The sequence below is a fragment of the Triticum dicoccoides genome, chromosome 3B (genome assembly GCF_002162155.2).
Source record: "Triticum dicoccoides isolate Atlit2015 ecotype Zavitan chromosome 3B, WEW_v2.0, whole genome shotgun sequence".
Lineage (NCBI taxonomy): Eukaryota > Viridiplantae > Streptophyta > Magnoliopsida > Poales > Poaceae > Triticum > Triticum dicoccoides.
This window is the reverse complement of record NC_041385.1, coordinates 823,854,504-823,865,687: the sequence shown is the minus strand read 5'-3', so window position 1 is coordinate 823,865,687 and position 11,184 is coordinate 823,854,504. Positions and strand designations below refer to the sequence as shown.

The window sequence follows — 11,184 nt, the reverse complement described above, 5'->3', positions numbered from 1 at the left end:
TCTCTGTCCAGAGAGCGGAGAGATGAAGAACTGCCTGGTCGGGCTGGGGCGGCCGCGCTTAAGTCACTGTGCAGCGCCTAAGGGCTAGGCGCTGCACGTCACAGTGTGGCGCCGAGGACTTAGGCGCTGCACGGGTGCGTGTGGGGCCGCGCCTGGCCTCGGGCTGCCACGCTGGCAGGAGATGCGACGCCTAAGGAAAGGGCGCTGCACAATAGGGTGCGGCGCCTAGCTGTCGGGCACCATTCGAAAGGGTCATCAGAGTGAAATTTTTTCGTGAGCAGGTCATTTTGTGATTTGATTTGGGCCTAACGTCAAATATGTGGTTTCTGTCCTGCGCTGTAGTGGGCACGGACGCACAGTGCACTGCAACCTTCCGTTACAGCTCGACCGGGAACAGCAGTCACGAGAGCTAGTAGCTACCAACATCGCTTTCAAACAGTAGAAAAGTAAAATAATGCCTCTCATCACTCACATTTTGACATCCAAAAGCCAAACCAAAAGCACAAGGAGAGAAAAAGCCAAACCAATAGTAACTGATTAATTTTCACTAGCAAACACGTGACACGAACACACACAATGGAGAGCATCAATGCACGTCGGCACGTACGTAGTACTCGCGGATCTATGCTATGCTATGCATGCATGCATGGCCATGGTACGTACGTACGTCCAGCGGCATGCCAATCAATGGATCTCCCTCCCCTACCTCTGGCTGGTCGTCGTACTTTGACGTGTCAGAAAAGTTGCGCCGTGCAGCCGGGCAGCGAGGGGGCTCTGATGACCTGCAGGATCTGGACCACCTCCGCCATGGACGGCCGGTTGGACGGGATCTGCGACGTGCACACCACGCCCAGCTTCAGCACCGGCAGCGCCTCCTCCTCCGGAAACTCGCCGCGCAGCGCCGGGTCCACCAAGCGCTCCGCCGCCGCGCCGTCGTCGTCGTCCACGCCCGCCCCCTGCTCCAGCGCCACCCTCACCTGGTCCGTCAGCACGGCCACGTCGTCCTCGCCGTACTCCACGGCCCGCCGCCCCGTCACCAGCTCCAGCACCAGCACGCCGAACCCGTACACGTCGCACTTCTCGTTCACGCGCAGGCTGCTGCACGCCAGCTCCGGCGCCGCGTACCCCATGGCCGCGCTCTGCATGAAACGGCAGCTGCCCATCGCGCCCACGCCGCCGTTGCCGTCCGGCTGCTGCTGCTGCTGCTTCGGCTTCCGCAGCAGCCGCGCCAGCCCGAAGTCGGCGATCAGCGGGTTGCACCGCGAGTCCAGCAGGATGTTGGTCGGCTTCAGGTTGTAGTGGATCACCGGCGGTCGGAACGACTGGTGCAGGTACGCCAGGCCCCTCGCCGTGCCGGCCACCACCCTGAACCGCTCCGCCCACGTCAGCGCCGGGAACGCCGCGCCGCCGTCCTTGCCGTGGAGCCGCGCCTCCAGGCTGCCGTGCGGCGCGTAGTCGGTGACGAGGAGCTGCAGCTGCGGTGTCCAGTAGTAGCCCTTGAGCGGCATCAGGTTCGGGTGCCGCGCCTTGCCCAGCACGCGCGCCTCCCGGTCGAACTCGTCGCGGGACTCCACAACGCTCGCTGTCGACAGCTTCTTCACGGCGACCACGCGGCCCTCGCCCACCGACGCGCGGTACGTCGTCCCGAACGCGCCGCCGCGCCCGAGCTCCGTCGCCTTGCTCAGCAGCGCGTCCGCGCCGCCCACGAAGTCCTCCGTGCGGAGGCTGCTCCCCGGCCCGAACGTCACCATCTTCCCCGTGGCGGCCAGCTTGCTCGACTTGGTCGAGCTGCCGGACACCACGCTGCTCTCCAGCTCCAGCTCCTTCCCCTGGAACAGCCCATCGGCGGAGCCGCCTCCGACACCCCTCCGCCGCCGCGCCGACACGTTGAGCAGGGCGATCACCACGACTCCGAGGACGATGGACAGCGCCGCGCAGATGGCCACCATGGCGGACACGCTCAGGAACCGCCGTTTCCTCGGCACCGCCTCCCCGCCGCTGCCGTCGCCGCTCACCGGGACGTCGCCGTTGTTATTGTTGCCGCCGTGCGTGTACTCGTTGGGGTCGAGCACGAGCGGCTTGGGCACGTTCATCACGCACGGCTCGGAGACCAGCGGGCTGCACACGCCGAGGTTGCCCTCCAGCGCGCTCGCGTCCAGGCTCTGGAACACGCCCGACGCCGGCAGCCGCCCGACGAGCCGGTTGTGCGAGATGTTCACCGCCAGGAGGCTCTCCAGCCCGCCCAGCTGCTGCGGTATCTCGCCGGTGAGGTTGTTGTCCTCCAGCCGCAGAATCTCCAGCTTCTTCAGCTGCCCCATGCCCGCCGGTATCTGTCCCGTCAGACTGTTGTGCCCCATGCTCCTGCCATGGCACCAAACCCATCAAATTTTATCACCCAAAATCTGTCAAATTTAATTTACAAAGTGTAGCAAATTTATTAAGAAGTCTTACAGTAGGTAGAGAGAGGAGCATTTCCCGATGTTGTCGGGGATGGGGCCAGCGAGAGAGTTGCCGTCGAGCTGGAGCACGGCGAGGCTGCCGGACTCGCAGAGGTCGCCGGGCACGGGCCCGTACAGCCCGCTGTTGCGGAGATCGAGCACCGTCAGATTGCGGAGCAGGCCGAGCTCCGGCGGCAGCTGCGTGCGGAGGTCGTTGCGGGAGAGGTTGAGGTAGCGGAGGTTGAAGAAGAGCGCCATCTCTGCCGGGATGCCGCCGGTGAGCTGGTTGCCGGAGAGGTCGAGCCACTGCAGCGTCTCGGCCAGCCTGGTCGACCCGGACGGCAGCACGCCCGTGAGCGCGTTGGACGACATGTCCAGCGTCTCCAGCCCGACGTCGAACAGGGCGTCGGGGATGCTGCCGCTGAGCTGGTTGCCCCTGAGGTGCAGCTCAGCGAGCCTGGTGCAGCCGGACATTGCCTCCGGGACGGAGCCGGCGAGCCGGTTCTTGGAGAGGCTGAGGTAGCTGAGGTCCTTGAGGTCGCCGAGCGAGTCCGGCAGGGCGCCGGTGAGCGCGTTGTCCGATAAATCGAGCCGCTGCAGCGCGGCCAGGCCACCGAGCCACGCGGGCACGTCGCCGGAGAGCCGGTTGGCGGAGGCGGAGAGGCGCACGAGCGAGGGGAGGCGCGCCATGGACTCCGGGAGCTCGCCGTCGAAGGCGTTGCCGCTGAGGTCGACGGCGCCGAGGTGCGGGCAGAGGCCGATGTCCTCGGGGACGGCGCCGGAGAAGCGGTTGTCGCTGAGGTCGAGGGTCTTGAGGTTGTGCAGCGCGCCGACGCCGGCGGCGACAGGGCCGGAGAGCCTGTTCCTGGACAGGTCGAGCGTGCGTAGGCGCGAGAGCGGCCAGAGCGCGCTGGCGAAGTCGGGGGCGCCGGAGAGCTCGTTGCCGGAGAGGTTCAGGTGGAGCAGCAACGGACTCCCGGCGAGCCCCGCGGGCACGTCGCCGGAGAGGCGGTTACCGGAGAGCACGAGGAAGCGGAGCGCGGGCGGGAAGGAGAGCGGGAGCGGGCCGGAGAGGGCGTTGGATGAGAGGTCGAGGTAGCGGAGGGAGGCGAGGAGGGGGAGGTCGTCGGGGAGCGGGCCGTGGAGGTTGTTGCGGGAGAGGTCGAGGAGGCGGAGGGAGGGCAGGAGGGAGAGGCCGGGGCGGAGGGCGCCGGAGAGGTTGTTGCGGGCGAGGGAGAGCGACTGGAGGCGCGGGAGGCGGTCGAGGCCGCGGGGCAGGCCGGAGGCGGAGGAGAGGGCGAGGCCGTCGAGCGCGAGGCGGAGCACGCGGGCGGTGGCCGGGTCGCACTCCACGTGCGGCCAGCCGCAGGGCGTGGCGTCCGACTCGGCCCACGCGGCCAGGGCGCCCGAGGGGTCGGTGAGGGCCGACCGGAACACCACCAGCCCCAGCACCTCCTCGTTCACCGGCTCCGGCAGCACGTCGGAGTAGGCCGGGCGCGGCACGAGTCCGACGACGCAGAGCACTAGCAGTAGCACGGTGGTCGGAGCCGCCATTGCTGACGCTGCCGGGATGGGACGGGTTGGAGTGGCACTGGGATGGCGATGGTGGAGTGATATGGAGGTGGCGATCGACGGCGATGGACAGATCTAGTGAGGTGGATGGACCGTGAGTGAGTGGTACAGTGGGCGAGCTGGGCGTTTTGGTTGGAGCATGGTGGAGGCGCCCGTGAGCGAGGGGGGTAGGTTGGACGCATGGAAAGCAACAAAGGAGCTCACGTTCTCGCTACCGCCCGCCCCGGGGCGATCCAACTGGGAGGAAGGCGCGGCAACTGAGGCGGCGCGGCGACGCACAGGCACGGGCACGGGCACGGGCGCAGGCGCTGTTACTGTCTGTCCGTCTGCCTGTCTAGTCCACTGGTGGTAGCGGTGGAATTCAGAGCATGATTTTACCAACGAATGTATTATTTCATTCACATCATGGGGGGTGCGGTGCGACTATACATGCCGCGTATACATATATTCTCTACATTTTGAGCTGCTGCCAGTTCCCACATCCATATGGCCACATGTACTATCCCATACATACTACATCCACGTGAGCACATCGCTTGCCACTTGTGCTGTCATACATTGCATCAAGCCCAAGGAACCCGTGGCCACTCACTGTATACACACCACACTACTCCACCTCCGGCCAACTTCTACAGGTAAACAGTAAACGGACACGAACCAAATCCACGAGCACCCTGCCTTTTGCCCAGCTCAACACAAATTCATTTATCAGTCGCGCGGGCCGTCGAGCGACTGCGTCTTCCGGAGGTTCCAGTGGAGGCCCTCGTGGATGCTGCGGAGGAAGTCGGTGGTGGAGTCGACAAGGCACGCCGTCGGCACGGGCCAGGGGGAGATGCTGCAGATGAGCGCGTCGCCGGGGGCCAGCTGCTTCCGGTCCTTGCCGTCGAAGGACGCCCACGCGTGGCCCCGGCTGTTGTATGGCACTTGGATGCGCAGCGTCACGTACTCCGGCAGGATCAGCGGCCTGAACGATAAGGAGTGGGGGCAGATCGGCGTGAACAGGATGCCGGGGACCTGCAGATGCAGATGCGGATAGACGACACCAACGGTGAGCAACCAAACTAGCAGCGCTGGACAGGAGATATGGCACGGGGAAAACAGCAAAACTTATTCGGATGGGCATTGGCTTGGATCCAAGGGCAGAGTCAAGTGTTTAATGGGTAGAAAACAAGAGATTAACTGATGTTATTGCTTTGTCAGAGAGCCCTCAAATCACAGGCCACTTCGAAAAGGAGAGGTTGCAGTGCAAAGTACAATTGGTACTAACAGAGCTAAGCCTGCAATCATCTTTTTACTGTGCTGACTACAACGAACTTGGAGCCAAGCGTCGCTTCAACTACTAATAATGACAAAATTCACTGCAATAATGCGAGCACGAGGCTGCGACTCAGGGCGTGTGTGAAACAGGGTAGGGCGTACCTGCGGATGAACCATGGACCCTCCGGCCGCTAAGGAATACGCCGTGCTTCCTGACGTCGTTGATATGATGAGTCCGTCCCCTTGCACGCATGTGACGAATGAGCTGTCGCAGTAGCACTCCAGGTAGGTGAGGTAGGATGATATTCCGCGGTCAATTGTAACTTCGTTTAGCACCAGGATCGGCTCCTCGGTCACGATCTCGTCCTTGGCTGCGTCGCGGATTACATGGCATTGGAGACGGTTTCTCAGTGTTATGCTGAAAGGCCCCTTCAGCACGTTGTCCAGGCAATCACGGTATTGCTCGCTTGCTGAAAACAGGTTAAGGACAACTGATGCCAACAGGAGAATAGAAAACATCGTGTGTGATTGATTTATCAGCTAGCAGGCATGGGTTTTTTAGACCAATTAGAATCTAGGCTTGCTGAAAATATAGGTCAGAACAGCCAATCATCGACAACTAATCGTTGAAAGGAAAATGTATGCTATATATGAACATGAAACTTCCTTTTTTTTTCATATACTACGTGTAACCAGCTCACAGAGATAGATAATACTTACTAGGGAAAAGCTAAAACAGAAATGCCATAGACATCATCTAACCATCAAATTTTAGCAGCACACTCATAATCGATCATAAAGGATACGAAACGGTGTCATGAAACCCAGCGATCCCATGGCGAACGCAACAACTGGAGGAACTGGTCCTTTGAACAATGATGCCGCCTGTCATGAAGTTAAATCAATAGCCAGTTTGAATAGCAGTACAAGAGAAACTGAACCAAATTAAGTCTTGCCTAAAGTTACAGATCAAAATAAGAATATGGCAAGCAATTAGTTTCTCTTGACAGAACATCTAATTTGTCCAGCCAAATGATGGCAGTACTTGAAATAGCACACAAGATATCTACTTTTGTCAAACAAAATAGCACACTAATAAGAAACTCCTAGCCGTCACAGAAACTGTATTAGAATTTCCCATTTTGAAGTGGCAACTCCCGTAAGAACTAATACTGGAGAGATCTGTAGACCTTCTACTTCAGCTGTTCGCCAATGGTGCAACATATTAATTATTCACCAAATATGCATGTGAACCTTCAACATACTATTAAGTCCTCATCCCTTAAGGCTTTTCATATTCAAAAAACATGACAGGAGGCTAAAGCTCTGCAATGCCTGACCAGGAAGGCAATTATCACTTCAGAGAACTATTAGCAAGTGGTTGTACTAATAACAACAGAAGTAGATTTAGCCATTCTAGAGCAAATTATAACTCGGTGGCCACTATATGAAAATTATACAAAAGGGTAAACCCATACAAGAATCTGCAAAGGTGCTTTACAAAGTGAACCAAAGAATTGTATTTGCTTACCCATAGAACAGTTCCATCACCGCCAAGAGTTACAATGAGGTCAACCTTCTTGTGCAACATCTTTTTGTCGTCATCTATCAGAATTTTCTAATTAGTTGCAGAGAAAGGGGGGGGTGCTATGCGAATAGATTAAGTAATGGAAAGATTTAGCAAACTAACAGAACTCAAAAGATGAACACAATAATGAACAAAATAAAAAAATTGGCCAATATAATCCTACAATGAAAGGTGGGTTCGTCCTAAATCTACACCTAAAATTAAGTTATTAGTGGTTACAACTTGCAGCTATTCTGTAGCCTATGTGCACATTCTAGACCTTCTGATAAAAAAGCACAGTTTTAATACTGTGTACAGTTCGGCCAATAATGATTTGCATATATATCTAGTATAAGGAGCTTTATTCAGATTGATTCAGTTATCAGGACCATTCTTCCTTCATAAGAATATCAGAAACAGAAAAAACTCTGGTCCATGGCTGATATAATAAATTAATTCTTAATTATATCTAGTGTTCTGAAATGACTAATCTGGAGAAGCACGAGGACTGCATTACATGCAATAAATTATCTTACCATTATCCCATGTTTGCACTGTGTTGTTAGAATCGTCTGTTAGAAGTTCCTTGCTAACCCACGGTTCCACAAAGACATTAATATTTTTGTGCTCTTTAAGCCATCTGCAGTAAAATAAATGTCACTTCAGAGTTTTAGTGCTGCAAGTGCAATACATATTTTATCATAGCATGATGGCATATATAACCTATCTAACAAGTGCTTGAATCAGTGATATCAAGATAATTTGGATAAGTAAATGTTTAAGTGAAGACAAGTGCTTCATGCAGTGGTGAATGCGTAGCAAAATAACTCACAGTTCAGAAACATGGAAAACATACACTTTTTAAATGTGTTCACAGATAAGGTTCACATAAACATGACAGTAAGGCTATAGCAACCAGTGCCGCAATACAGAACAGAACGCACCTGACCATTTCAGCACAGAGAACACGAACAGAGTTGGAGTTAGGTTTGGTTATGAAAAGCACTGTTTGTGGCCGGGATTCCCACTTCAGCAAGATCTGAAACCAATGTATCCTTTGTTAAGGAAAGAGAGACATGTTTAAATAATGACAATTCTTTGATCAAGTGATTCCAGGTACCCGAATCAAATAGGTACAGTACAACATTTTATTTCAGAATGAAACAAACAGGAGGAGAAGCTCAACCTGTTTACTGCTGCGCTCTGCGGTTGTAATGTCTCCTTTTTCGAAGGAAACAAAGTCATGCTTGTGCTGGCCGTTTTTGTTCCCATTGCATCCCCATGAAAGTCTAAATGATGCCTTTCTTCCCACCATACTGAGACTAGGTCTTGGGTTAGGTCCAGGAACTTCGTCCTGGAGAACCTCGTGTGAACATATCCCATGGTTTCCACAACACCCTGTTTGATCAGATGCAGGTGCCTCAAGTGATAGTTGGCTGGCCATTTTCCCTAGGTTATCATCGGTACAAGTGCCACAGTCTGCACAAGGTTAAACAGTCCAGTTAGATTTTTCTCAAGGGTTCCAATACATTGGAAAACGGCATAATTTTCACGGTGTAAGATATGGATTGACCGTTTTGAGATCCATCCAATTATACTAGTATGATGCTCCCTTTGCTAAAATAAAAAGTGCGAACACGGGAAGCATGCTGTAATGACCCAAGACTCAAACTTAATAAAGCCTTCCTCATGTGAAGTGGGACTACAGAAACACAGCACTATGCTTAGGATTCCATCCTTTTTTGCCTCAAATGGTTAAGCCATGGTTGCTATACATTGTATCATACTTCTATAGATTTGATACTCCTAATGTGAGATAAACTCACCTCATTTTGTGACAGCTATGGGCATCAATCTGTGTGTAAACGTCTATATTTGCCTTGATTGGTACTTTCATAAGGAAAACTTCCTTTTGTAAACACATGGTGATAAATATCAACGGTAAATTTCAGATCAGTGAGCATCTGGAAACTATTTGTTTAGTGACCTGAACTAGTACGCCACTTCAATAAACCAACTATCAACTCAACGGATGATACTGTCTGTAAATAGTAAAAGCATCAGCTGCAAATGTATAAATCTGACCTTTGATTCTGGTTTGTTGCTTTTGCGCTGTCTCTAACTCATATTTCCGTTTCCACTCTGCCGCCTCGGCTTGAGCAGCAGCCTTCCCTTCGGCAACTTGTCGCAGTGCTTTTGCAACAGCTTCAAATTGACAAAATTGCACAGGTCACTATTTGGAGTGCAGGTAAAAATCACAGCATATGTATATGTAACTGTTATGTAAGAGGATTCAGGTAGGGTCATCTGAGAGTGCGTGTGTCCTTACTTCTCATAGCCTCTGAAAACTCCACAAGGTGTTTATCAGTTGACTTGATAGGAGTTTGAGCAAGGAACTCATAAGCTGCTTTCTCTGACTCCACTGAACTAACTGTAGAGCTAACTGTAGAAATGGAGCCATTTTCACTTTGGTGCGAGGCTGTGAGATCCAGATTTACTGTTTGATCGGAAACCTGAAATACAAGGAAGGTCTGTCAATAAGACAATGAGAAATTTGATGAGGGGAACAGAGTCAAAATGTCTCCAATTCTTTCTTTTCCTTACGGTGGGGACTTTAATCCTTTCAGTTCAAAGCCAAAACACTGATTGCGAGCTAACATTAAAAGAAGATGTTCACCTTAGTTTAGCCTTGCTATATTATTACAGCAGATAATCCCAATAAGTAAATTTACAAACTCTCAAGGATTTCCAGATCAGCTCAACATATAAGCGCATAGGGGCATATGAACTCGTAAGATGTAAGCTCGTTAACCCACAACCCCCTCTGGCCTCAGTTCTTACATAGAAAAAGTTGCCCTTAAAGCTAAACTGGGGAAATGATTAATCCGCCCTATACAGATTAAAACAACCACAGTATAAACTGAGCCATGCATGTAAGGTGAAATGTTTGCTTCTCAAATCCTGACTACGAATTCGAATCGTACTCCGCATAACTACATGCGCGATGAGCCTCAGATGCAAATGTGGCGCACATCTTTTTTAATAAAACAAATCAGCACAAAGATTGGGTAAACGGGCTGATACCCACTGCATATTTTAATCGGGAAAGTAAACTAATGTCGAGAGGAATTCAAACATTCCCCCAACCGCAGGAGAGGCAAGTTAGGTGGCTGAAAAACGTGCGGAGCCGTACTCCGGACCCTGACCCTAGTCGGTTGGTTGGTTAGTTGGAGATAGCGCCGCCCATGACCATCAGATTCAGGCACGCAACTGAAGCGCAGGCGGGCGGCAAGAACATGCGTACGGCATGACCCGGAAAGCGACGCGCAGTGTTTTTGTGGGGGGTGGGCAGTACGTACCGTCTCCAGCAGCGATCTGGAGCTGGGCGCCGCCGGGATTGGTATCGGCCCCGGGTTGAGGCTCCGGAGCCTCGTGTCCGGCTGCTGCGCCAGCTGCTGGGCCGCCTCCTGAGACAGAGAGAGAAAACGAAGCATTCATTCGTCAGCAGCAGCAAACAACAACAGCGGACATGTTTCTTCAGAAGTTCAGGTAACAGCAGCAGCATGCCGCGGGGCGGAATCGCAATTCGCCGATTCCGAGCACCAGCTGCGCGGAATGCCCGGAATCGAAGCGGCGGCGAGGCACGGGGCGAGCGGGGCCGGGCAGAGCTCGGGCTCCCGGCCGCCGAAACCCCGCCCCCAGAAAAACAGCTAGTGAGGCGGCCGGATCGGAGGGCGCGGGCGCGTGCGTACCTGGTGGGCGGGCTCGCCGAGCGCAGGCATGGCGGCGCGATCCGGCTGGCTCGGCGCCGCGTCCGTGGCCATGGCCGTCGCGTGGGGTGGCCTCCTCTGCTCGGCTCCGCTCCGCCTCAGTCGTCGGCGTGGGCGACTCCTGTTTGGCTTCCGCTTCGGTGCCGGGTGTGTGTTTTGGCTTGCTTGTTGGGGGCAGTGGTGGTGTGCTGCTACGTGCGTGCGTGGCCTGGGATTTGCGGGGGGTGGGTGGAGGTGGTGGTTGGGCGCTTGCGCTTGCGCGGGCCGAAGTAGCCGAGGACGAGGGTGAGGAGGAGGCTGTTGCCGGGCACCACCACCTCCCCGATCCACGGGCTATTTATCGGCGCCGGCGAGAGCTGACCGGTCCGGTCAGGGGCTGGCGGGGCCCGCTGCGCAGCCAGGTCGACGCGTGCGCCGGTGATGGATCTTTCTCATTTGCTTCGGTACGGTTTCAGTCCAAATTACCACCAACCTCTTGGTCGGCCCCCATGTATTTCCTGCTCCTTCCCATCAAGAGCACTTTGGTTCAACGAATTTTCATACAAATTTCAACAACTTCAATACAAATCCGACGTCAGAA

At 54.3% G+C, this 11,184-nt stretch overlaps 2 protein-coding genes across 2 annotated transcripts; both read right to left on the bottom strand.

Annotated features, from left to right (window-relative positions):
• Nucleotides 1–511: 511 nt before the first annotated feature.
• LOC119278698 (probably inactive leucine-rich repeat receptor-like protein kinase At3g28040) lies at nucleotides 512–4,281 on the bottom strand. Its single transcript, XM_037560035.1, has 2 exons — nucleotides 2,452–4,281; nucleotides 512–2,361 (listed from the first exon to the last, which is right to left on the bottom strand). Exons 1-2 carry the CDS (start codon nucleotides 3,990–3,992, stop codon nucleotides 735–737), a joined length of 3,168 nt encoding a protein of 1,055 aa, XP_037415932.1. The 5' UTR covers nucleotides 3,993–4,281; the 3' UTR covers nucleotides 512–734.
• Nucleotides 4,282–4,382: 101 nt separating this feature from the next.
• LOC119278699 (probable NAD kinase 1) lies at nucleotides 4,383–10,923 on the bottom strand. Its single transcript, XM_037560036.1, has 11 exons — nucleotides 10,587–10,923; nucleotides 10,194–10,301; nucleotides 9,164–9,347; nucleotides 8,920–9,039; nucleotides 8,021–8,313; nucleotides 7,779–7,873; nucleotides 7,371–7,474; nucleotides 6,799–6,872; nucleotides 6,074–6,152; nucleotides 5,430–5,737; nucleotides 4,383–5,024 (listed from the first exon to the last, which is right to left on the bottom strand). The coding sequence occupies exons 1-11, from the start codon at nucleotides 10,656–10,658 to the stop codon at nucleotides 4,719–4,721; spliced, it is 1,743 nt and encodes a 580-aa protein (XP_037415933.1). The 5' UTR covers nucleotides 10,659–10,923; the 3' UTR covers nucleotides 4,383–4,718.
• Between the last annotated feature and the right edge of the window lie 261 nt (nucleotides 10,924–11,184).

What these genes read in the sequence shown, in the direction of transcription:
- LOC119278698 (XM_037560035.1), bottom strand. Translation starts at nt 3,992, where the DNA reads ATGGCGGCTCCGACCACCGTGCTACTGCTAGTGCTCTGCGTCGTCGGA. An exon ending in TGCTCCTCTCTCTACCTACT is followed by an intron (nt 2,362 to 2,451) that starts GTAAGACTTCTT and finishes GTGCCATGGCAG; the next exon opens with GAGCATGGGGCACAACAGTC.
- LOC119278699 (XM_037560036.1), bottom strand. Translation starts at nt 10,658, where the DNA reads ATGGCCACGGACGCGGCGCCGAGCCAGCCGGATCGCGCCGCCATGCCT. An exon ending in TCGGCGAGCCCGCCCACCAG is followed by an intron (nt 10,302 to 10,586) that starts GTACGCACGCGC and finishes TCTCTGTCTCAG; the next exon opens with GAGGCGGCCCAGCAGCTGGC. An exon ending in CTCTGTGCTGAAATGGTCAG is followed by an intron (nt 7,475 to 7,778) that starts GTGCGTTCTGTT and finishes ATTTTACTGCAG; the next exon opens with ATGGCTTAAAGAGCACAAAA.